The sequence below is a fragment of the Wyeomyia smithii genome, chromosome 2, assembly GCF_029784165.1.
Source record: "Wyeomyia smithii strain HCP4-BCI-WySm-NY-G18 chromosome 2, ASM2978416v1, whole genome shotgun sequence".
Classification (NCBI taxonomy): domain Eukaryota; kingdom Metazoa; phylum Arthropoda; class Insecta; order Diptera; family Culicidae; genus Wyeomyia; species Wyeomyia smithii.
In genome coordinates this window covers 227,390,307-227,414,434 of record NC_073695.1, presented here as the reverse complement: position 1 = coordinate 227,414,434, position 24,128 = coordinate 227,390,307, and the positions used below count along the sequence as shown (strand labels likewise).

Sequence of the window (24,128 nt, the reverse complement as noted above, 5' to 3'; positions counted from 1 at the left end):
AAATCAGGACGCTCAAATAGGATCTCAAAATCAGGACATGTCCTGCTAAATCAGGACGGATGGTATGCCTAGGCTTAGTCGATGTAACAAGATGCGGAAGAGATTTTTGTACACGGTATCGAGAAGAGTTATACTTCGAGAGTTACTACAATCCAAGTGGTGGCCTTTTTTGTAGACCGGTTCTCCAACCAGTTCTTCATCAGCCCACACTATCAGCATGATACGATGAATACAGTTGTTCGCCCCCGACTTTGAAAATTCGGAGGGAATGGCGTCCTTCCCAGCTGCCTTGCAGTTCTTCAGCTCTTTAACTGTCCATGGTTGGGAGATTCACAGCTTGTTCATCATTCTCAATATCAACACTGCTCCTTTCGACGCCTCTGTCTTCCTCACCGTTCAATAGCACACTAAAATGCTGTTTCTAACGCCTGGCCACCTCTGATTTATCCGTAATCGTTGCACATGTGTCGTTGCACATAACAGGGGCAGACACTTTTCGGTTCCTGATTCCGTTAATCTTTTTGTAGAAGCTCCTCGCAACGTGCCTGGAGAAGCAGCGCTTCACAAGAACACGCTCCTAATGATGACGTTTCTTCCGGCGATGGAGCGGCTCTAGCTTCTCGATCTCTCCCTACGCTCTGACGTGTCACAGCCGTAGCTGACAAGTGATATCTGGCGCTCATTCGTCGTCAACCGTCAAACCACTCGTTGGGCGTGGTTGTCGCAGCTGTACCCAACACTTCTCGTGCTGTGCTGCTGATCGTACTGTGGATATGTCTCCACTGTTCGTTAAGTCCCCTCCAATTTGCTGCGATCCGCTCATAAACTTTCTGCGAGTACTCTGCAGCCACTCCTTAATTGATAAACACTGGATGTTCAACCGTATCTTCGAGCAAAAAAAAAGGTCGCCGGGAGGCTTGCTTCCTCGTTGTCTTTGAATATTGGATACCACGAGATAGTGATCCGATTCAAGGTCCTCTGAATGACCTTACTTCTTTAACGTCTGAAAAGTGTAGACTATCGATCTAAAAGCAGGCCGCCCCATTTGAGTGCATCCAGGTGTGCTTACGAATATTCCGGTGTGCAAAATGAGTGCTACAAAAATATAATAAAAATAAAAAAGTGCTGCAAAAAATATGTCTTAAAAAAAAACGAGTGAACTGGTGAAGAAATCAAGAAAATTTGAACGGTTTTGGCTAATGAAAATTGTAATAAGCACTTTTCATTTCTGCCGAAAATTAAAACAAAAAATTCCTTCTCTGAGTAAAAGATTTTTTTCCAAAACACCACAGTTTAGCCTCTCGTTACTGTAAATTGACATGAACAACCAGCGTATGTACAAAACAATGGAAGCGACTGATTATTTTTATCAGCTTCGTAGTGATTCAATAGTGCCAATCAGTCCTTAGTCGAGATCGAAATGCCATCATTCACCCAGTCCTCTCTCCGGTGCTTTGTTCTAGTTTGGATTATCCTGCAAGTGAAGCCCAGCAGTCAAAGATTGCCTTTGGTGATCAATACTTGGGCTTTCACAAATGCCACTCTCCGAGGTACTTATGCATACATTAATATCGCTTTCAATGTTACACTCCACCCATCGCTCGTAGCTCATCAATCACTGACGGTGGGAGAATTTACTGCCATTGACGCACTTGTGGAAGGCTGTAGCGTTTGTGAGCGCGAGCAATGTGACGGAACGGTAGGCTATGGGGGCAGCCCGGATGAGCACGGTGAAACCACACTGGATGCGATGATTATGGATGGAACAACGATGAACATTGGTGCGGTAGCCGCCTTGAGAAATGTTAAGCATGCCATTGCCGTGGCCCGACATGTGCTAGAAAACACCAAGCACACATTACTGGTCGGTGATCAGGCAACCGAATTTGCTGTCATGATGGGATTCCAAAAGGAATCCTTACAAACCGAGCACTCCAAGAGCATGTGGCAGGACTGGAAGAATAATCACTGTCAGCCGAACTTTTGGATGGTAACTATTTCGAATCTTCAAGACTGTTCTTTATCATGTCATCTCTTGCAGAATGTTATTCCTTCGCCATCGATGTCCTGCGGACCATATGAGCCAATTTCCGTAAATTCAATCAGTCAGCATTTTTTCGCGGTTCAATCAAACGAGGCTGAAGAACTGCAGCAATTCGATCGCTACAATCACGATACCATCGGTATGATAGTTATAAACAGCGAAAGTCACGTTGTCGCTGGAACGTCAACGAACGGGGCTCGGAATAAAATTCCCGGCCGAGTGGGAGACTCGCCTATTCCTGGTGCAGGAGCATACGCGGATTCGTCCGTCGGTGCTGCGGCCGCCACAGGCGATGGAGACGTCATGATGCGCTTCATGCCATCGCTATTGGCTGTAGAGGGTATGCGTCAGGGTTTAACTCCAGCAGAAGCTGGCGAGGCAGCTTTGGCACGCATTTCCCAGCACTACCCTAACTTTATGGGCGGTATCGTGGTTGCTAACCAGAAGGGCGAGTATGGAGCTGCCTGCCGAGGAATAGCGGAATTCCCGTTTTCGGTGGCGGAGGGAATTGCTGCCGAGACGCAAGTAACGGTTCAAACCGTAAAGTGTGGTGGGAGTCATCGTTCTTGAGTGTCATCCAAGAGAGAACTGTAATCGGCTAATCTCTATTATAGATTCAACAATATATTTCCGTAACCTTTGGAAGGATAAACCTAAAACGAACATGAAGTTTGCACTGTTTCAACCAGTCTAGCTAGCGTGATGTATACGACGGTTTTTTTTTTATTGGCATATCGGAAAATCCCATCCTTTCCTAGCTTGTCGCACTTACGTCGATATTATTTTTTGTTATACAACTAAGCCAACTTTTCAAAGGTGTTCAATTTTTGTTTAATAACTTAGTACATGTTGCTATGGCATTCGCCTGTAACTAGTAAGGGAGGGGCGTCACAACCCTGTTTTTTTACTCTTGTATGGAAGTGGTAAGTATATTGATGGGAAATGCGAAATAAATACATCTTTACATCGCTTCCATACAGCTGGAGCGGTACTCAATGAGTGAACGGTTTTCGTATTATATCTATGGCTTTTTGATTAAAAAATTAACATGCTTAAGCTAAGCTCGCGCGTCCCAGCCAGGTATATTTACTAGTAATTCTTTCAGGTTTTAATGCAATGCAAATGTTTATGTGTCAAAACTGGATGGACTTATATATGTTATCTTCTAATAGGGCCTGTTAAGTTTTTACAAATTCTTTCGTTCGAACAATGTGACAGCAAAATATTTTGAATTGAAAAACCGCACTTGTCTCTACGTTTTTGAAAACGAGAAATTCGTTGTCATTCTATCGTGATTATCAACAGGTTATGTGTGACTAAATATACATCCTCGCTTTCCTGTACACTCATCTTCTGCAGAAAAATGTGTACAGCCTTGTTAGTTACGTGTCTCTCAAGTTCATTGAAATGCTTTGTGTTATGACCAATCACACCTCAGCGTAAGTTTGGCAAGTGACGCTATATTGTGTTTATTCAACCAAGCTGCAATATTCTGATTGCTTAACCGCTCCGTTCTGCATGAACTATCTTCAATTATAATTAAAAGAAGCCGATATTATTTCTGATTGCATGTTTATAACTAGAAATTAAAATCAATAGTAGTGATGCTACCTCTATAATAAACCATAAAAACGGGTTAATCAAAGCCCGTTGTCTCTTAACTTCTAATTGTTCAGCTTTAAAACTTAACTTAGGCTTGCTACGTCTTTGTGGTTCGTAAATCTAATGTGTAACCAAAAGTTTCAATACGTCAATAAGTTGAAAATAGAACTTGTGTCCAAATCATGAACTTAAAAGCTATCACTCACATATTTGCGGCTCTTGCTATTCTCGAATAACTTGTTTGGCCATTTGTTCTGTTTTGCGCAAAACACTTCTACTGTATGTAATAGGTATCACGCCCTTGTCATTCACACTGGAACAGTGAATGTTTTGAGCTTTCCCTCGCTGTTTGGAATATCCTTAAACAGTTTTAACACACTCTCTACTCGTAGTCTGCTACACAAACGATGCCATTTCTAAACATTCCTAGTTATGATGTATATATATGCACTTACATTTCACTATTTGAAATTATCTCTGACTGCAACTTGTGCTTCCTTCGGTTAACTACTTCGAACCATGATGAAGGACTGCGTTAGGTCGTTTACTGTTGTCCGTTTTCTTACAAACTGGTTTTCTAACAAACTGTTGCTGCTGCTATCATCGCAAACTTTCTAGGCTTATTTTTCGATGGAAATGTTGAACAGGTGTTGTAGTAAAACATCAAAACTGCCTTCCTTTCCGGCAGGTTTAATTCTTCACCTTATCTTCGCCCCGTTTTCTTCGCTTGTTCAGAAGAGCATTATTCGAACTGTCCAAATTTTTAATGTGCATCTGTAATTTTGGAAAATCCATTACATGTACGTCATTGCTGCAAAATGCGGAAACTGCCTACTTGATCATAATCCACGCGCATATTGGCAAGCGATCGGGTCATTTCTTCCTGAACTTCTGGCCAGGTTTCCTCTCCCTCCTTCAATACGCGCCCCGTGTGCAGTGGCGTTTGAGGAACTTCTGTGTAAAGCTGTGAAAATCAATACGTTTCCCCTGTCAAAAACCGTTTTCATACGCAGCACCGGTTTCTTTATCATTACTCACCCGAACCCATGGGTTCCGCATAACCTGGTCGATGGTCAGCCGTTTCTCTGGCTCAACACTAAGCATACCTTTGATGAGATCTTTGGCAGCCTGACTTACGTTCTGCCACTCTGGGTTGGGAAAATCGTACTGGCCGGTTCGGATGCGAGTTTTCATGCCGGGCGAGATCGCCAAACCGTGGTTGCTGTAAAATGGGGGGAACCCACACAGCCTGTGGGATAGAATGGATTGATTATTTATAAGGCGTAATTGTTTGCGAACTTGTCAACCTCGATAATAGAATTTAGGCAATAAATTATGAAACCTATTACAAAAGACCAGCTACTGACGAAGTGAGCAAAATGTTGTATTAGGAAACGCGCGTGTAACTTGGCGGGTTATAGACTTTGGACAAGCTACTCGTCCAATTACCTCTTATCACCTTTTTTCAGTTTTTTACTTAAACTTCATTTGCTTGCGACCCGAACGTGTTTAAAACGCGTTTAGCAAAAAATCGACGTTCACATATAATTATGCGACATTGTTACTATTAATTATTTATAATTTTTTTATCTGGCACCGTGAATCTAAGTAGTATTTTGCCGTGTAAAATGAATATGTTAATAAATTAACTATATTCCAAAAGAGCTAACCTTACACACCCTGAATTCAATACTAATCACGAAATACTTTCATAAGAATAAAATACAATGTTTCAAATATTTTATCTAAAGCAATACAAAACATACTCACAGAATGTACATAATTACACCAAGCGACCAGATATCACAGCTCTTGTCGTACTTCTCCGGTCCGAGCACCTCCGGTGCGACGTAGTAGGGCGTGTAGCAGGGTGTCTGCAGAGTGTCCTTAACGAACGTTTCCTTCGAGAAGCCAAAATCGGTCAATTTCAGGATTGCGTTCGGGTGTGGCGAAGTGTACAGCAAATTCTCCGGCTTTAAGTCCCGGTGTGCGATATTGGAATCGTGCAAGTACTTGACAGCGACACAAATTTCATGCATGATCTGAGCGGCCTCTGTTTGAGGAGGGCGAAAAAGGCACATGGGATGGGTTTAGGACACGGGAATACGTGGACGTGAACACGTGGCGTCGGTTTATTGGTAGCGGTCGGCGGGTAAGTATCGTATTTCAACATGACGAATTTACGGTTCAGGGCAGTATAGTGGAAAGAGAAATGAGAAAAAGTAAAAAAGAAAAACAGATATGAGAAGATGTAGGCTAAATATTCCTAGGAGAGGTAATAACTTAGGATTGTGTAAACTACATATAGACTATCGTTGCTGGTCGTTGCAATATGGGTCAAAATATTGTGGAAGGTGGTATGTTACAAATAAACAAGTGCTATTCAGCCTATGCCCGGTTGCTTCACTTACGGTTGGCGCACGTAAGCAATTTAAATTTCGGAACAGCACCTTGTTAGCAACGCCGGAGAAGATGCGTTGCGGATAGAGGTTGTTCACTTGAACATAAAATAAAAGTATAAACAAACGAGTTCGTTAAACACCCTGTAAGATGACGATCAGCTTTTTTAAATGGATTTTCTAGTTTGGAAAAAAAAATGCAATTTGTGCTTAAACGAGTAGGTATAGGGAAAGTAGGATAGAGCATTTTTTCCAGTTTACCTCTTTCTGTAAAAGGACCGTCCTGCCGCTCTTGAATGCGCTGGAAAAGTTCGCCGCCCTCCATGCTAAAAATAAAAAAAAAAGTTCGATGTATTTGCTTTTTGTCTGAGATTAAAATTGTAGGGGTAAACAGGGTAAGACCGCCCTGCGGGGTAAGACCGCCCACCGTAGTTTTACTACAAAGTTATAAAATAATTGAAAAATTTCTTTAACGTGTCTATTACAGTATAATTACATAACATTTTGCACGTTTTTCTGTTTTGATAGTGCACGAACGGTCGCAGAAATAATCAAAAACAACCTTTCAGCTGGCAACCAGTCAATGCGCTATTGTTTTGCGGCAACGGGACTTAAGGTTTTTCAGTCTAAAAATCTATTGTTTTGTTCGTGAATATACGTTTAATCGCTTGCCTGAATCTATCTTCTTTCGGAAATATCGAAGGCCGTGAGTAATCTTGTAATTTTGACTACTTTTTCGGTCAAATATGAAAATGTTCCACTGGGGGGTAAAGTCGCCCACTATACAAGGGGTAAAACCGCCACGAATCCAACTGCTTGTTGTTTTACTTCAAGACCCAAATGCCTCGACACTACAAAGGGAATATTTACAGGATCAGTAAAGCAACTTCAAGCCACATAAGACATCGATGTTAATCGACCATTTTCGATTTGGTTTAAGCTTTTCTAGTAATATATTTTAACAAGACTTATTTTTGAAAAAAGTAAACCTGTGTGAAAATTGTGTTAATGAACCAAAATAATTTTAGAGCCAGGACGGTGTGTTTGATAGGTATGACGTCTCCGGCAGAATTGAAAATAGTAGTTTTTTACTTTCGAAAAAAGTACACACTCTAAAAAAATTCAAAGAAATAATATGGAAATAGAATTAAAAATATATTTTTTTTCAAATTTTTTTGAAAAAAACATGTTTTTGCCTGTAAAATCTACAAAAGGTAAGCTAAAATTTTATGGTTGTTGGATCATGGAGTAATAAAAATATTAATAGCTCAATTTTTGTGAAGATTTTTTTTTTGACGGTTATATAGAAGAAATAATAATTATTAGTATTTTTCTATACATAATAAGTCTTCAGAAGAATCATACAGATAGGTTTAATGAGTTTTAATTTTTAGCTTAAAGATAGGTATATTATGAATTCAATATTATGAAAAACCCCAATTCTGAAAAATCTATTTATTTTGAAAACCAAAAAAGTTACCTAAACATTGATTTGAACTTGAATAATCAGAAAATAAAATAAGTTAAAACTTAGAAAAAAAATTTTTTTTCAGATTTTTCACAGTGTATATTTTATTTAAAAAGAAAAAAATACCATCTACAACTTTGTCAGAGACACTATACCGATAGAATCAACCGTTTCGGCCCTAAAAATATTGTTTATCCTCAAGAAATGTTGGGCGATCTTACCCCGCATGAAAAAGATCTGCTCATTTTCAATGAATTTTTAAAATTAAAAAAAAAGCTGGAAAATAAACAAAAATATTTCAGTTCTTATTTTTTTATAATGCGGGTATTGAATAGAAGAACCTCTTAGCGAAGAAAAAATGAAATTGCAGTCGCAACTTTTTTTTCTATAAACAGAATTGCTTAAGGGGGCGGTCTTACCCCGCTTACCCCTACTTGTATTATTTGTTCTGTTTTGCGCGACCAAAAAGTTTGATTGCACTAGAATACGAGTATATGTATATGCAAGTATGTTTCGATCATATTTCATGAATAATCAACAGCACCATTCACGCTTCAAGCACACATGAGCCGGTACTAATCACGCTGTATTTTTATAAGTTCTAAAACTAGTTTAAGCCGACTCAAAACTCATTCGAGAAAAAAAAATCTATTTTATGTTTCTCTAGCAAAAAAAATTATTACCACTCCATGACGACTAGCAGACATCGGTTTCCACTGTAGCTATTCTCGTAGACGTCGATGATGTTTACAATGTTTCGGCAACCACTGGCGCGCCAGTGCAGCTCCACCTCCCGTCGGGCCTTAGCATTGTCGTGAAGTACCTGCATTACGTACAGAACGGTAGACAGTTAGATATGATGAGATTTGCCGGGCGATGTTATCTTATTAACAGGTAGTGGTATTCGTAACTTTTAGCTCAGTAACGAAAAACTAAAGAACAAAGTGCGAGTTTGCCGTTTCTCGGGCGATAAAATGCTTCATTATTACGTTAGCGACTTAAGTTAGTTTTGGTGCGACCATAAAAGGTCGATCTGCGTACCTGAAAGGCACATTCTCAGTTCACGCAATTAAACCGCTTGTATCTCTAATCGAGCCACCAACTGCATTTTGAACTGTGTAGTTTAAATTGCGCATAAATGTTCACACGCATTTTCAAATGATTATACTACTTATGAAGCCATTAGCAGTCGATCAAAGGTTTAATTCTGCTCGGTAACAATTGAACTACGCGCTGAGAGAAAAAAAAACGCACTTTATACATAATATTCGCTCACACTAAACGAGGTCCTAATAAATTAATATTACCCTTCATTCCCCTGTTATGAAGCTGTTTAAACACGGTATAATTCAAACGTATATCAGAGGCCCACTGAGTATTACGCCAACATACCGCAAGCTGATTAGCACAGGATAGCAGTAACACACGTCAACAGGGGTGACGAAGCTTGCATAGCTCCTCACGTATGACATTATCGTGTCACCAATTGTGTTCTGTTTTGTACCATTATCATCAGCAAGTGAGAGAAAATGGTTTTCTGATGTGCAAAGTATGAGTTACATCAGAAAAGACAAATAACACAATAGAAAAATGTTTCGTCATATCGTATAGAACAACTCAAATAAAATTCGCCAATAATGATTTAATTTTGAGTAACACAAAATGGAACAAACGGATACCTAACCGTCCTGTCTGCTACACATAGAAATGAAGGCGACGAAATAATTGGCATTCAATTATTTTAATTGTGTTTGCATTTGCCGACTGTTGGTATTCGGAAACCTTTTCGGACAAACGGCACAGCCGCAAGCAACTATGTCACATGAGGCCAAACCGTCCGTTCGATATGATTAATTATTCAGAAACAAAGCACCAGGCAATGAATCAAATAATATCCTTATGGTAAATCTTTGTAGACAGGGAAATTTTCCTTATTATGCTAAACAAATCCGTAAAAATCAGTGAGCCGATGCACACTGGTGAGCAATATTTGTTTGTTTATTTATTCGACCAACAATCCAAGTGGTGACTAAGGCCTAGGCCTTGCCCCTAGTGCATTGCCCGAACCGCGCTGACGCGATTCGCAAATTCCGCTGTTTAGTCATTACAGCCTACGACAGATAGTCTCCACTTACCTTAAGCGCATACTTGCTGCCCGTTTTTTTGTTGGTACACTGGACTACTTTGCCGTTAATGCCAAGCCCTAGGACAGTGTTGGAGATTTCGTAATCGTCCGTAATGGGAGTTGCCTTGGGCTGGCGGCCGTTCGGTCCTCCGCCTCCTTGGGGCAGATGTTGCTGTGTCTGCATCGGAATCGGTTTGATTTCTGGCATCTTGTACATGACTAACTTTCGCTTGCGATTTCCGCCACCTCCACAGCTTTTGTTGACGTTGCCGCTGCTGCTGCTACTAGTATCACTAATGTAGGTGTCACCGTCCTTTTCTTGCTGATCCGTTTTGTCGGTTGTTTAGTCCTCTACGTGGGTACGCTTATTCTATACACCGTAAGAGCGTTTGCCTGTTTGAGGTGAACCCGAAAATGATAAATCTTTAGCACTTGTCTGCAGTCTTTATTTGTTGGCTGCTAGTGAAAGGTTCATATGATGAGCAGATAGCACATACGTGCGTGACACAGCTTGTATCGTATTCAAGAAAAACCACCGTCATAACTCTCATAAACGTTGGCTCCGGGGGAGGAATTCCAATTATATAACAGTGAAACCGTAACCTACACGTCGTACTGTGAACGTACCGATTCCCTTTGCCGTTAGCAAACAGATTGCGTTTACACTAATTGCTCAACTGCCCCCTGCACACTCCGTAGCATTATTGTCCCATCAGTCAATCACGCTACCTACTTTGCCATCTGACTATAGTTTACGGATTACTTCGCTCCAGCTTTTTTCGCTGTTATTTTACTTTAGATCATGCCTCTTCTCTCACTCTTCGCCAGCTGCTCTAAACCAAATATACAGTAAATTGTGTCATCCACGCAAATAAAAGGCTACTATTAACGCATTTATTGTATACATTATACTGCCACACGTGCGCTGTGCATGAATATGGAACAACAAACGATCTATAATTTATGTAGCAATATATAGCAACATATAAAATAGATAAATAAAAAACAAGCTTTATAATCTTTTGATTGAAATAAAAAATCAAGAAAGCTGCACAAGACAACCAATTAAAAAGAATGTTGTCAATAATCAACACTCAACAAAACATAGGTGAATATTTTATTTCAGAACAAAATGTATTTTTCAAGAGTCCTGTTTAAAAAACACAAACACTACCAAGAAAGCTGATCTAGGAAATACGATTTGCATTCATGAGCTTGACTAATATCATTCATTGGCTCGGCTCGACGCAGTCCAATGTATTTGCACACTGTTGTTGACACTTTTCGTAGTGTTTTCACTGTCTCTAACCTCCTAATCCAAACAATAATCTCACCTAGCAGCAACCGCATGTGCCAACGGCTACACCACAGGTGCATTTATGTAATAAATTTACAATATTTTAAACAAGTCTTCGCCTTAGCCGATTTCGAGGTAATTTCGTCATCAATCTCGTCTCCTAACAAAGGTAATCTTTCACTTTTTGCTAGCAGAATTTTCCCTCATATTCAAGAAACTTCACGTTCTTACCGATACAAAGCGCAGCTTTATGTTGCAGTTAAAACATATGCTACTCGAAATGAAAATACATGTGTGCAGTAGACGAGTTAAAATTGAATATCCGAGACGCACGGGACTAGGAGTTTTTTTCACAAACAGTCACACGCATGCACACGCACCAAACCGAGGAATTTCCGAACCGACCGATCGACGACTGAAAACTGAGACTGACGGATCTGACAGACAGCATATGCGAACGCAGAGAAATTCGTTTGTCACAAAGAGGAATGTGAAAAATTTAACCCAGCCCTGCATGCACGCTTCCTCGGAATGACTCGAATAGGGATCAAACGATACACAGCTACATAATATCAGAGTCTATGTGTTTATAGAGTCGCGCGAAGAGAAAATCAATCGTTTCGGCAACACAGTTTTCGTGCCGTTTGTTGCCAAGAACTATACAGTTCTGTTTTTCACCATGCTTATCGAATATCATATTTTTAAATTCTTCGCAAGGTACACAGTTTTGAAAGATTACAGCGGTGATGTTTTGGTAAATTTAAGAAAACCAGTGTACAGGTTTAATGTTGGATTAAACAGTGTAAGTAAAACTTCGGAAAAACACATATTCTTTATTACGCCCAATTACAACACTTTTCATCCACTCCTAACATTATCACCTTGTTTATTTACATTGCTCGATTGGTACCCTCGTTTGACACTGATTTGGTTCCTTTTTGGTTTCATCTTTGCGGGACTCTTATTATAAACATAGACTCTGCATAATATATTCAACTCTGTGATTTATTTAACTACCGCATAATTCGGGTTATTCGCGTTGAAAGAGATTTTGAAGGCTGTTCGCACCTACGTGAACACTCATATGTAATTGTCAAAATGTGCGTGAAGACAAAAGCAACCGCCTCGAAACTAGTTTGGTTTCGTGTTCAGACCCAAGCACAATTCGGTTGTTTAGCTATTTACGGATTTCCGATTTTTAAATATCATCTGAAAGAGTGTAATTTTCGGAGTAAAACGTGATATTTTAATACTTTATATCATTATCCTTCGATTTTAAATTGAAGAGTAAAAATTCGCTCTGAATCGCTACAATGACAGTTGGTATATGAGTGAACTGTCATTGTAGCGATTTCGAGCAGTTTTAAATCGTGATTGAAAAAGCGAAGAAAAACGATAAATTTTTTTTAATCACGTTTTACTTAGAAAATGCAGATCTTTCAGATGACAGAAAAAACTGATATAGCTAAACAACCCAATTGATACGTTGCGGCTGCTACTGCGGCAATTTGACAGTTAGCCTATCCAGCTTTTTATGCTCTGTAATAGCGGTCGCGGACCCAACGAGTTTTTTTTTTAATAACGGTTTCTTGAGCTATAGTTCAGCCGAAGTCCGCTTTTTAATAGCTAAACAAGCTGTAAATTGTTTGCTGGGAATGCGTGTTCGTAATATGCGAACCTCTCTGCTTACGTCAGTTTTTGAATTTCTGAAGAATTGGCAACACAAATGTTGCCAGATATATTTTTTTTTGATAAAATACATCAAGGCTTCAAAGTTGCTATCCCGAAAAAAAATAACATTATTAAAACATTAAAAAAACCTTAAAAATTGCTGTAGCTGTACATAGTTATACCATAATTTAACCATGTTTTTCATTGTAGATACATCAATTTTACATTAAATGTAAATGTCCAGAACAATAAAAAACATCGTTTTAGCCATTTTTACAATGAAAAAGGGGGGTCGTTATGTATCTTAACAGCATTTTTTCAGTATTTTTCCCATACATATAGAAGTCACTGACAATGTTTTTCATGGTAAAATTATTGTCGGTGGTAGATTCAACAACAAAAAACGTTGTTAAAACATGGTAATGACAACAATCGTTTACACCCCTCTCATTGCTCAATCCCAGGCAATGAAGAAGCTGATTTATTAGCAAAAAGGGGTGCCATAGATGGAGATATATTTGATAGACCGATCACCTATACCGAGTATTTTCATCTGCCCCGACAACTGGCTCTGGAAAACTGGCAGGAAAAATGGGATAAAGACGATCTTGGGCGATGGATGCATTCGATTTCGCCCAAAGTGTCTACAAAAGCTTGGTTCAAAGGGTTAGATTTAACTCGAGATTTCATTCGAGTAATTTCGCGCCTAATGTCCAATCACTATGTTGCAAACGCACACCTCTATCGAATAAACTTAGTCGATAGTAATCTGTGCGAATGTGGAGGGTACGAAGATATTGACCACATAGTCTTCGTATGCCCTAAGTACCACAGAGCAAGGGCCAAGCTTATGGATTCTCTTCGGAAACAGAAAGTGACGTTTACAATGCAAATACGGGATGTGCTTGCTAGCCGCAACCCCGCGCTTGTAATACCCATTTACGACTTTTTAAGAGATATCAAGTATCGAATTTGATTATCTCTATGCTTTTTCTCCTAATTTCTCCCAACACAACAATCTTAAAAAGTTTCACGCTAATTCCGTTTTTTTTTCTTCTTTCTTTCGTTCATCTTTTTTATAGAAACATGAATCATCGCTTCTTTTTGAGAGACATGATCCACCGAACTTAGATTTTGATTTCAAAGGGATAAGGAACCATCACCCTCAACGAATAGTAGTAAGGATTAGTATTTAGTTATAAAGAGAAAAACTTTGATGTTAATGTTAGTCGTAAGCTTAAATGACATGTATTTTTAAATTGTATTTTTAAAAGAGAAAAGATGAGAGGGTTTTTATGCCTGTTTGAGGAGGAGCAGTCGGGATACAGGCTCTACTCAAGCTGGCTTTTCCCTACTCCAAAAGATATTCGGCCCCGTTATGCTTCGCGGTTGGGCCTAAATAAATATTAGAGTTAAAAAAAAAAAAACAATCGTTTACAAGCTTACAGTAAAAATACCGTGTTTTTTATGAACCATTGTCAGTGACTTCTAAATGTATGGGAAAAATTCCTGAGAAAATGCTGTTAAGATACATAACGACCCCCCTTTTTCATTGTAAAAATGGCTAAAACGATGTTTTTTATTGTTCTGGACAATGATATTCAATGTAAAATTGATGTATCTACAATGAAAAACATAGTTTAATTATGGTATAGCTAGGTACAGTTACAGCAATTTTTAAGGTTTTGTTAATGTTATTTTTTTTCGGGATGCTACGTTGCAAAATTCGTTACCACGATTGAAAATTACCCGACATATAGAAAACGTCAGAATGAGCTGCGTGCACTGTCCGCCATTACCGCTCGTGGAATGCTGGATTGAAAATCTGCAAATATCGGCGAATTGGGTTTTTTAGCTATATTAGTTTTTAAAGTCATCTGAAAGAGCTGCATTTTCTAAGCCAAAAGTGCTTTTCAAAAACTTTCTATCGTTGTCCTTTAATTTTTAAATCACGAAATAAAACTGCTCGAAATCGCTACAATGACTGTTCGCCCATATACCGACTGTCATTGTAACGATTTTTATTTTTCATTTAAAAATCGAAAGACAATTCAATAAAATTTTTAAAAATCACGTTTTTCTCAGGAAATTACACTTTTTTACCTGATATCCGGACTACTTCGTGATAAGGGCGAATCTTACAATGACTACAAAACTCAAAAAAGACAAACAAAGTTTTCAATCAAAAATTCAAATCCCAATTAAAGGTGGAACAATATATTTGTCATCCAAATACTCTAATGAAAGCAAAATTGTTCTAGCTTTGTACATGGTAAACCTAAAACTTGAATTTCAGTCGCTTTACATTGTATATTCGAGAATTTATAGTTTCACCCTTTACTATGCAACCTTTTCGATCTGCTCGAAAGTATCGCCCTTTACTTTGCGCCTTATTTAGATCTGCTCGAAAGTATCGCCCTTTACTATGCGCCTTATTTTAATTTGCTCGACAGTATCGCCCTTTACCGTACGCCGTGTTCACGTTATTGTATTTGAATACGCCCTTTGCTTTTAATGTTAATTTTGTTGACAACTTTGATTTAGCCCATTCATCAAGATGAAGTCAAGTTTCGCCTTTTACTAACGTAAACAACAAAAAGTGCGTATTCCTCATTCTATTTTGTTTTGATATAAAGTAGATTTCGCCCTTAACAAACATCGTACTTTTTAATAGTTTGAAGGTAGATAGTAGCTCACTCCATACGTTTTCGGTAAAATCTCTATTTGTTTACAGTTTGTTAGATTCACCTTTATCACGAAGTACTTCGGATATATAAAAATCAGAAATCCCTGAGTAGCTGAACAACCCAATTAATAAAAATCTGCACACGGACTCTAAAAATCTACGTTTTGCAGACAAACCTGCACATGTGGAATTCCTGCTTCAAACTGACGTAAATGGTGTCGTCAAAGGGGTGAGTAATTTATTACGAACTTTGCATTATTGCATCCATGAAGAGTAGAACATGGTGTAACGGTTTGACCAAAAACTAGGCGCGGGGAAAGGAAGCGTTTTTTCACTTTGGAGGGTTGGAGACGAAGCATCACTATGCAACAGCGAATAACTTTTCCGTGTTTGTTGATATATCCTCACTAACTAGGCAATTTAATACCGCAAATTCAGGTGTTTTAAGTTGGAAATTGTTTCTTAAATTAATGAATATTGGTAGCAAGGTATGTAGCATTGCCATATTTATAATTTAAATGCATCCAAATGATGTATTATGAGATGCGATAATTTTTATGCCCTAGCTGTTTATAAACAAACCTACTCGCTGGCAATTTTTTTTCCAATATGGCCGATTCTGCTTTTAACATATCGTTACACCATGTCTTTATACATTAGATTGCATCTACCATTATGGTCGTAAATATTTGGATACATTTTCTGTCAAATTGACGTCAACACAACGCAAACGTATCTATTGTAAAGTCCTAGAGTTAAAATTTGGCCGACCGTCACTGAAAAGTTCCGAATGGAACAGTCAAAAGTTTTTCATCATAGTTTTAACATTGTTCATGTTCGATTGGAACGAATTTTGGAGCTTTTAGTGACAGTCGGCCAAACTTTAACTCTAGGTCTTTCATCTATTGTACTTGGGCCTTTACTCGAACCAAAATGCGCAATGTCACCCCTGGATATGTCTCTACACAGAAAAATGGGAACACCCAAATTGGCGTATTTTTAACGTAAACTGGCCCATCTGTGCGGGAAGAAACTTTTAGGTGAAAGTTATTAACAATACAGTCTTTTTTACGCGGGGGATCCCGGAATTCGCGTAAAAAAAACTTCCGATCGAAGCTAACATCCCTGCGGATCCGCGATGTGTAGGCCCCACTGACAGATGCTTTGTTATGCGTATAAAAAGTGGCGGCAATATGTTATCTATAGAGTTTACATAGTTTACATCAAGAGACTGGAGGGCTAGCTTTCTGGCGTAAAGAACATCTGTTTCTGTGCCGTTGATCGGGTAACCACTTTGTCGTTACAGCTTGCAACATTTTATCTTGGAACAGACTGAATGTACTAAATATCAGTTAGAACATCAAAATAATATCAAAAACATCATATCAAGAAAACTGGCATCTCTGGATCGATCCCATACAAATGAAGCGTCAAATCAAACAGCGCACTCCAGCTATCAAAGGTGGAAGTTTGCATCGCTGCGAAGACAGTGTGGGCGTATGTGGTAGTCCAACCTGTGCGTTCAGCTTGCATTCGGATCGCCAGCACACACACTAGCATGCGTCAGTTCCACTTTTACTCAAAAGAATGCGCTGCCAAAACTGTCGCTCAATCTCAGGCAGAGTTCCCAGTCTTCTTGATATGATGTTTTTGATAATATGCATAACTTTCCAGAAATCGCTTAGCCGGCTTGAAACATGGCGCGTTATCAGCTAGCTGATTTGCCTAACCAAATTTTGCGTGTAGGTATAAATCAACCCACAAGGTTGTCAAAGTGTGATTCTAGTGACTTTGGTCGATGAGGCTTGATATAAAATTATTCAAAAAACAGTCTGCGAGAAAAGCGCAAAAACGTTTCACTTTTGCACCTGCAACACCTATTTATAAACAAATTATTGTGTGCATGTAAAGCGTGCTAAGCCGGTTGGATTTAGTTTTTTGTCTGCATTATGACTATGGATCCTTCTAATAGTTCCCCTCCGACGCATTCAATATCTTTCACGGATAAAATTTCAACTTTTGAGCTTTCCAGTTACGAATGGTCACAAAATCTACTGTGTGTCGCCCTACCTGATAAGTTACTGTTAGGAGTGGTTCGTTTCCCGGTAAGCTTCTGTTTGACTTTTTTGTTAATTAATAGTAAAAAATGCCGTTAACATGTAGGAGGAAAGCGATTTGGAATGTTTCGAATGGAACCAGCTCAAGGAGATACATCACGAGACTCGTTGCCATGCAGTAGCATTTGCCCCGGAAACTTCACTCGCCGTTTTACCTAAAGTTATTGTAATCTGTACAGCTGGTGCGGATTTCAACCTTAGAATTTTAAACAGTGATCTGGAGGATGACAATACAGTTCAAATCCTTTCGGGGCATAGGAGCTACATAAATCAAGTTAGCTGGGATCCAGATGGAGAATATTTGGCCTCGTGTGGCGATGATCACATGTGCATCATGTGGAAACGAAAAGAGAATTTTTCGAAGGGATCGACTTTCTTTTTCGGCTCAGCAGTCGTTTCGGCGAAATGGCACCCGGATGAAACCGGCAAAGTGTTGATTGCAGAAAAATCAGGAATTGTACATTTATATAATGTGGAATCTAAGTTGGCTATACTATCGGTAGAGAGTAGCAAGAATCCGTTGAACTATGCCGATTGGAGCTTGAATAATTCTGCTTTAGTCGTAGCTTTGGCCGGTGGAGAACTGGTTTTCTGGGATCTTAAGAAACCCAGCCGACCCATTGAAAACAAGAGAATTCATGAAGACTGTGGTCACATCGTTAAATTCGCACCTCATTCTGAGGCGATCGTTGCTAGTGTGGGTCGGCCGAGGACCACCCTGAAGGTTATCCATGCCAAAAACCAGATACCTCAGGTAGAAGCTAAGTTGCTGCTTTACGGTGGACTTTGCTGGCATTACCAGCTCCCTTATGTTGTAGCCGGACAGGACAAAAAGTTGTGTTTTTGGGAGATTTGTTCCTAAAATAATATTGATAATTCCTAATAAACTCGCATTCATTTTATCGATAGTCTGGTTTATTTTTTATTTTGCCTAATAAGGAACATTTATCTACATACTATTATTTTAGTAATATTCAGCGCTAGTTCTTTGATTTATTCAATGCATTCTTAACATACTGCAGAATTTGATTCAGGGAATCTCTTCCAGCACTGCCTCCTAGAAAGATCAGCGAGAGATAATAACCATCACCAGGTTTTTTCTTTAAACTAAAGGCTGCTTTCACCAAAAAGTCTACCGGGACATCACTTTCGGTTAACTTCACTCGTTTACAATGTTTGTATCCCTCAAGCTGTTCGTTATGATTGTTTTTAGTATCAGGACTTAACTTTCGTTGATTCTCTCTCCTTTTCCTACGCTGATGGGACCACGTATTCTGTAATGCCTCCAGTTTCCACATATTGTCAGATCCTTCTAGTTGCTGAATCTTAATGTCAAGTGACGCCAAAACACTAAAAAGTGTTTCTTTTGCTTCATCTTGTGATGTCACCGAATCTAGTTCGAGAATTTTACCCTCCAGCGGTTTTCCAGTTAACTTCCTACTATTTGAGTCTTGCTCAAAACTATCGGGAACATGACATAGCAAAATTGTATCAGAAAAACTCCAAGCGACACCCCAACGGGTTGTGTTCCCCTGACAAAACTTCGTAGTAGTAGTATTTGTTATAGAATGTTGATCCAGAACTTTAAGAATTTCAACAAAACTTTTTTTATGGCCAATCATTGTACTGTATATTGTAACCCGGTCTTTAAGCTCCAGGCTCTCGGTAATCATTTGTGTTATAAAAGCAACCTCACCTCCCGTAACCTGCAACTCATCTCTTGTACCTGTCCTAATGTTTGGTGGCTCTTTTCTTCTGCCTGTTCGATTTGTGCTTTCAGTTTCATCCAAAGCGTAAAACGGGGGATTACACATACAAAAATCAAACTGATCAGAAACGCTACTACTGAAATACGCTTTCAAAATACTACTGTGTGCTATATCCTGGTGAATGATTTCAATCGCATCATTTAAACCATTACGTTCTACATTAGTTCTAGCAATCTTAACACTGTCTTCTGCCTGCTCTAAGCCCACCATCTTCCAACGTCGCTGGGAGTTGACCACACACAACAATGGGTATATACAGGACGCTCCGCAACCGATATCTAAACCTCGCACACCGGCATCTTTGTTCACTTTCCAGCCGAAAGCAGTTTCAAAATCCTCCAACCAGTGGACATAATTCAAACGTAACGGAAGTGTTGGAATCAATTTATCCGGCGGAAGCTCAACATCCAGTTTGAAGTCTCTCAACAACAGACAATGAGTTAGCAATTGAAGGGCTGTTTTATTTTTATAGTCGAGCTTAATTCGTCCGTTTAAATCCTACATCATGGGTAAATGTTCTCACTAGTCGCAAAAGCTAGCAGACATCCGAACTACTTACCACATAGCTGACCTGTTTCAATTCCGGAAATTGTTGCACCATAGCTTGAAAATCCGGCTGCTGGCGGTAAATATTTCTGGGATGCATAAACTTATTCATCGACATTTTCGCTAACGCTAATTGAATGAGACGAATAGAGGTTCCAAAAGTTTCAAATAAGGATTACGTTATTTGCGTGTTATCGGCCCTTTGTTTTGCTCTACACGCTCATTTTTCGTTACTCTAAAGTGAGTTAGATATCACCCGCTTTTGAAAGAAGTGGAGGTACCCTAATTAGGGTACTCACTTCTGAGTAAGGGCGTCATACGTCAAAAACTGAGTAGAATCTACTCTGTTCATGCAAACCAGAAATTAACGAAAATGAGTACAAGTTACCCAGTTTGCCTAAATACGAAAATTTAATAATTTCTGTTTTTGTAAATCTGACTTAATACACACTTAATCCAAAAAAAAGTCGTTCGGTAACTTTTTTTACGATAATCCATCGGTAAAGTGTAATAATACCGGTATTCCTGCAAAAAAGCATCAAATTAACGACTGTTCTGTAAGATCTGTAAGTTTTACCAAAATTCTGTTAACTGTTACCGAAATATTTGCTCAATTTTACATTCACCGAAATTTGTATAACTTTTCACCGAACAACCTGTAAAAATGCCAAATTGTGAATGTGGTGGCCATTTTTCTCATACGTGCAACCGTGCAAGACGCGAATATTTTTTACTGGTGCTGCTGATTTGTTTTAATTGTTGTTGTGTGTAAACATAGGATATTTATTATTTGGAAAGTGTTAATGGATGTACGAGTCGCTAACATTTTTCGTAAGTAATTTGGATAATTTAGTTTGATTTTAGACGGTACCGGCAGGCTGATGAGAACTCGCGTAGGTGGGTGGGAGTTTTTATATTGATATTGATGTTTCAAGGTATTCAATTTTAATGATGACTTCCGTGCAGGTACTCAAAAGTATAGGGAAATCACCGAAATCACTGTTACCACAGATAACAGACATCCAAGCTAATTTTGCTTCATGTGTAAAAAGACGCAATGGTTTTTTAGCATGTCGCAATACGCAGTATGGTGGCGCTAGTGGTCAATGATTCGATAAAATCGATAGTTTTCCAGCTCTTTCCGATATTACTTCAATAAGAAGCGTTGCCGTTTTTTAATGTAGAAATTTTGAGCAGGCGTAATTTGTACATAATTGATAAATTTTGTTCAATCCCAGTTTATATTTGCGATAAATTTGTTCGTTTTAGTGTTGATATGAAAAAAAAATACACTAACCTCACAAAAACAGTGTTGTATCGTAGCAAAAACAGCGACTCTACTATTTGTGAGAACTTTCATGCGTCTGGCAGCTTTGACTATAATCCAGCGCTGCCATCACTAAAGTGGTTCAAGTCGCAAGTTGCAGAAAGATGTCGTTAGCATTCCAAACGAGTAAGAATTTGAAATCTTACACACGATATCTGAAGTTTTTTGTTCTAGCTTGGATATCTGTTATCTGTGCTGTTACCAAAAAGTACCTTCTCGCACAAAACGGCTGATTTGTATCAAAAATGCACATAGAGTTTTCCAGGTGCGTTTGTATTAGTGCGATGTTTACGATTTATTTTTTGTTAGCTGTAAGAATTTTTTGTCACCTGTGAGAACTGTCATCTGAAAAAGAGCATAAAAAACTACCGAGTTGATTCACATTCTCACAAATTTCAATATACAGTGTAAAGCGGGCCGTGTCGTAGTGTTTGTGTGTTTTCGCTTGGAGAACTCTATATTTGAGTAGTTTTACTTTTCTGTGTACGCACACTAGCAAACACTAGTATACAAAGGTGAGGAAGAAGAAGACATTTGTCTGTATTAGTAACGAAAAAGAGGTAAACAGAAGCACGTGTTGGGGTCGTGACGTAGAACTCCAAAAACAAGAAAAAGTCATTCGGAATTGTGTTCCGCATTGTTCAACGACGTAGGTAACCATTTTCAGCGGTAAACTGTCATAACTTGTGAAAATTTCTTGAAAAAAATGTACCGAACATTGATTTTTGGGCATTGTTTTTTGACTTCTACGTCATCACTGTTAACAAAAAAGAAGCCCTTTAAACCGGAACGACCACCTGGAGTACACAATCTCAAAAGCCAACAATGCTCTTTCGGCTTGCAGCAATACATTTTGTAAGAAGTGGGGACTCAAACCAAGGATGATTCATTGGATTTACTTGGCTATAGTGAGACCCAGAATAACTTATGCCTCATTAGTGTGTGGCCTAAAACTACACAAACATCAGCTCAGAAAAAGCTGGATAAGCTACAACGTCTGGCATGCCTATCAATAACTGGAGCATTAGCCAGCGCACCATCCAAAGCCTTAGAAGCTCTTTTGTATCTTCTACCTTTGCATCAATATGTGCAACTTGAAGCGGAAAAAGGGGCTCTCAGGCTCAAACGCGTTAAACTTCTTCAGGAAGGGGATCTAGTAGGACACTTACGAATCCTTAAAGATTTTCAACTGAACAACGTAGTAACAATGCATGAAGACTGCATGAAATCCAAGACTAACTTCAATATTCCCTTTAAAGTGATTGAATCCTCTCGCAGCGAATGGGAAGAAGGAGGTCCTAAAACTCGCCCAGGATCACTCTTGTTTTTCACAGATGGCTCTAAAATGGGTGAATCTACTGGTGCTGGGGTTACTGGACCAGGAATTAATATATCAATTCCAATGGGACAGTGGCCCACAGTCTTCCAAGCTGAAATAAATGCTATCCTAACATGCACAAATATTTGTTTAGCTAGAAAATATAGATATGCCAATATCTGTATTTTCTCTGATAGTCAAGCAGCTCTTAATGCACTTAAAGCCTACACATGCCAGTCGAAGTTAGTTTGGGATTGTATTTTATCACTACGACAACTGACTGTAACAAACGATGTAAATCTATACTGGGTGCCTGGTCACTGTGGTATAAAAGGAAATGAAAAAGCCGATCTCTTAGCAAGAATTGGTTCTTCAACTGCATTCTTCGGACCGGAGCCATTCTGTGGGGTTTCTACATCCTGCCTGAAATCAGAGCTCAGAGGCTGGGAAGCAATGATGATTGGTGCCAACTGGAGGGCTACTTCCAATGCAAGACAATCTAAACTATTCATTACACCTTGTAATAGAATCACCCGCAACCTCCTCAGTACAAATAAAGCTGATGTGAGTACATTGACTGGCCTACTGACTGGACACTGTCCGAGTAGGTATCACCTTAAAAAAAATAGGTACACTGACAGAAGACATATGTCGCTTCTGTAATCTTGAAGTTGAAACTTCGGAACATCTAGTGTGCCAATGCGGCGCATTATTTCAGCAAAAACAGCGTATTTTTGGAAAAGGTGTCCTTACGCCTAACGAGGTATGGAATGCTGAACTAACAAAGGTAATGAACTTTATCAAAGAGGGCATTCCTTCTTGGGGGGAAATGCAAAGTCCTAGGGCGACCGTCACTGATACCCATAGTGATGGAACGAACTGACAGTGCATATATATTAACGCGGAGTATACCACAATATATCTAACTAATGGTAGCAGTGGTCATAAGCTCCTACAAGGGAAGAAGAAGAACCGGAGACTCAAACCATCTCCGCACCTTTCTATATTCCATTGGTGTAAAATTGCTTTTGTTTTCTCTAAACTATAAATCATCGCATATCGTTTCAACTTTTCACCGATTGTTGGTCACAAATAAGAAGGATATTTAGAACCGAGTTTAGAACATACAACAGGTGTCCAAGTGAATATTTGTCCCGCTGCTCCAAACGTGGCATTGCAAACAAAACAGCGAAATGTATATGTTGATCATTGCATGCAGCTAGCTGGCATCTCTGTCTTATTTGCTTTGCTTCATCGCAGCTAACATCGCAGCGGATCCGCGATTTATGCGGGCCCCATAGACCATTTTACGAGACGTTTCTAAACTCAATTCATGAATGAAATTTTGACAGAAAGCTCGGAACCGCTGACACAACGCACGTAAAAGCAATATCAATATCAGCAACATCAGTGACACCTGTCAGTTCGTAAAATGGTCTATTGACAGATGCTTTGTTATGCGAATGAGAAGTGGCGATGATATGCTATCTCGTTTACACACACGCTGAGATGTAAGCCCTCGAAACATGGCGGGATGCCAGCTAGCTGATTGCATGTAACGGCCTAACCTCACTTTTTGTGACAGCTTCGAAAGATTTTGTTTACAAGGTGTTTTGGAGTCCAATCGATAAGTATTGTATGAGGCATGAAAAGATGGCGTCTTTTTATAGAGATAAGTGACTTTTCACCTACGCACACTAGTAAACGTGTAAACCCGTGTAAAGTTGCTTTTGTTTCTTCCAAACTGAAAATCATCGCA

The 24,128-nt window shown here is 39.1% G+C and overlaps 4 protein-coding genes across 8 annotated transcripts; 2 read left to right on the top strand and 2 right to left on the bottom strand.

The window, feature by feature from the left end:
• The first annotated feature begins 1,215 nt into the window (after positions 1-1,215).
• LOC129722958 (N(4)-(Beta-N-acetylglucosaminyl)-L-asparaginase) lies at positions 1,216-4,189 on the top strand. The gene is made up of 3 exons (XM_055676846.1): positions 1,216-1,550; positions 1,608-1,990; positions 2,042-4,189. The coding sequence occupies exons 1-3, from the start codon at positions 1,421-1,423 to the stop codon at positions 2,612-2,614; spliced, it is 1,086 nt and encodes a 361-aa protein (XP_055532821.1). The 5' UTR covers positions 1,216-1,420; the 3' UTR covers positions 2,615-4,189.
• LOC129722957 (MAP kinase-activated protein kinase 2) lies at positions 2,647-11,368 on the bottom strand. 5 transcript variants are annotated; one of them, XM_055676843.1, is made up of 9 exons: positions 10,973-11,357; positions 10,266-10,466; positions 9,649-10,031; positions 8,197-8,336; positions 6,307-6,371; positions 5,417-5,699; positions 4,685-4,895; positions 4,482-4,610; positions 2,647-4,420 (listed from the first exon to the last, which is right to left on the bottom strand). In XM_055676843.1, exons 3-9 carry the CDS (start codon positions 9,853-9,855, stop codon positions 4,337-4,339), a joined length of 1,119 nt encoding a protein of 372 aa, XP_055532818.1. In that variant the 5' UTR covers positions 9,856-10,031; positions 10,266-10,466; positions 10,973-11,357; the 3' UTR covers positions 2,647-4,336. The 5 variants fall into 5 exon arrangements, with proteins under 5 accessions (XP_055532818.1, XP_055532819.1, XP_055532820.1 ...); XM_055676844.1 differs by having other exon boundaries at positions 10,266-10,471; positions 11,167-11,357; XM_055676845.1 differs by having other exon boundaries at positions 11,167-11,357.
• Positions 11,369-17,107: 5,739 nt separating this feature from the next.
• Positions 17,108-18,317, top strand: LOC129721888 (nucleoporin Nup37). Its single transcript, XM_055674977.1, has 2 exons — positions 17,108-17,397; positions 17,456-18,317. Exons 1-2 carry the CDS (start codon positions 17,242-17,244, stop codon positions 18,269-18,271), a joined length of 972 nt encoding a protein of 323 aa, XP_055530952.1. The 5' UTR covers positions 17,108-17,241; the 3' UTR covers positions 18,272-18,317.
• On the bottom strand, positions 18,303-19,920 carry LOC129721887 (U6 small nuclear RNA (adenine-(43)-N(6))-methyltransferase). The gene is made up of 2 exons (XM_055674976.1): positions 19,738-19,920; positions 18,303-19,676 (listed from the first exon to the last, which is right to left on the bottom strand). The coding sequence occupies exons 1-2, from the start codon at positions 19,840-19,842 to the stop codon at positions 18,390-18,392; spliced, it is 1,392 nt and encodes a 463-aa protein (XP_055530951.1). The 5' UTR covers positions 19,843-19,920; the 3' UTR covers positions 18,303-18,389.
• Between the last annotated feature and the right edge of the window lie 4,208 nt (positions 19,921-24,128).

Coding starts and splice junctions, on each gene's coding strand:
- LOC129721888 (XM_055674977.1), top strand. CDS start 17,242: ATGACTATGGATCCTTCTAATAGTTCCCCTCCGACGCATTCAATATCT. Junction 17,398..17,455: donor TAGGAGTGGTTCGTTTCCCG/GTAAGCTTCTGT, acceptor GTTAACATGTAG/GAGGAAAGCGATTTGGAATG.
- LOC129722957 (XM_055676842.1), bottom strand. CDS start 9,855: ATGTACAAGATGCCAGAAATCAAACCGATTCCGATGCAGACACAGCAA. Junction 4,896..5,416: donor GGTGTAATTATGTACATTCT/GTGAGTATGTTT, acceptor TCTATCCCACAG/GCTGTGTGGGTTCCCCCCAT. Junction 4,611..4,684: donor TGCGGAACCCATGGGTTCGG/GTGAGTAATGAT, acceptor TGATTTTCACAG/CTTTACACAGAAGTTCCTCA.
- LOC129721887 (XM_055674976.1), bottom strand. CDS start 19,842: ATGTCGATGAATAAGTTTATGCATCCCAGAAATATTTACCGCCAGCAG. Junction 19,677..19,737: donor TGAAACAGGTCAGCTATGTG/GTAAGTAGTTCG, acceptor CCCATGATGTAG/GATTTAAACGGACGAATTAA.
- LOC129722958 (XM_055676846.1), top strand. CDS start 1,421: ATGCCATCATTCACCCAGTCCTCTCTCCGGTGCTTTGTTCTAGTTTGG. Junction 1,551..1,607: donor CACAAATGCCACTCTCCGAG/GTACTTATGCAT, acceptor CATCGCTCGTAG/CTCATCAATCACTGACGGTG. Junction 1,991..2,041: donor GTCAGCCGAACTTTTGGATG/GTAACTATTTCG, acceptor CATCTCTTGCAG/AATGTTATTCCTTCGCCATC.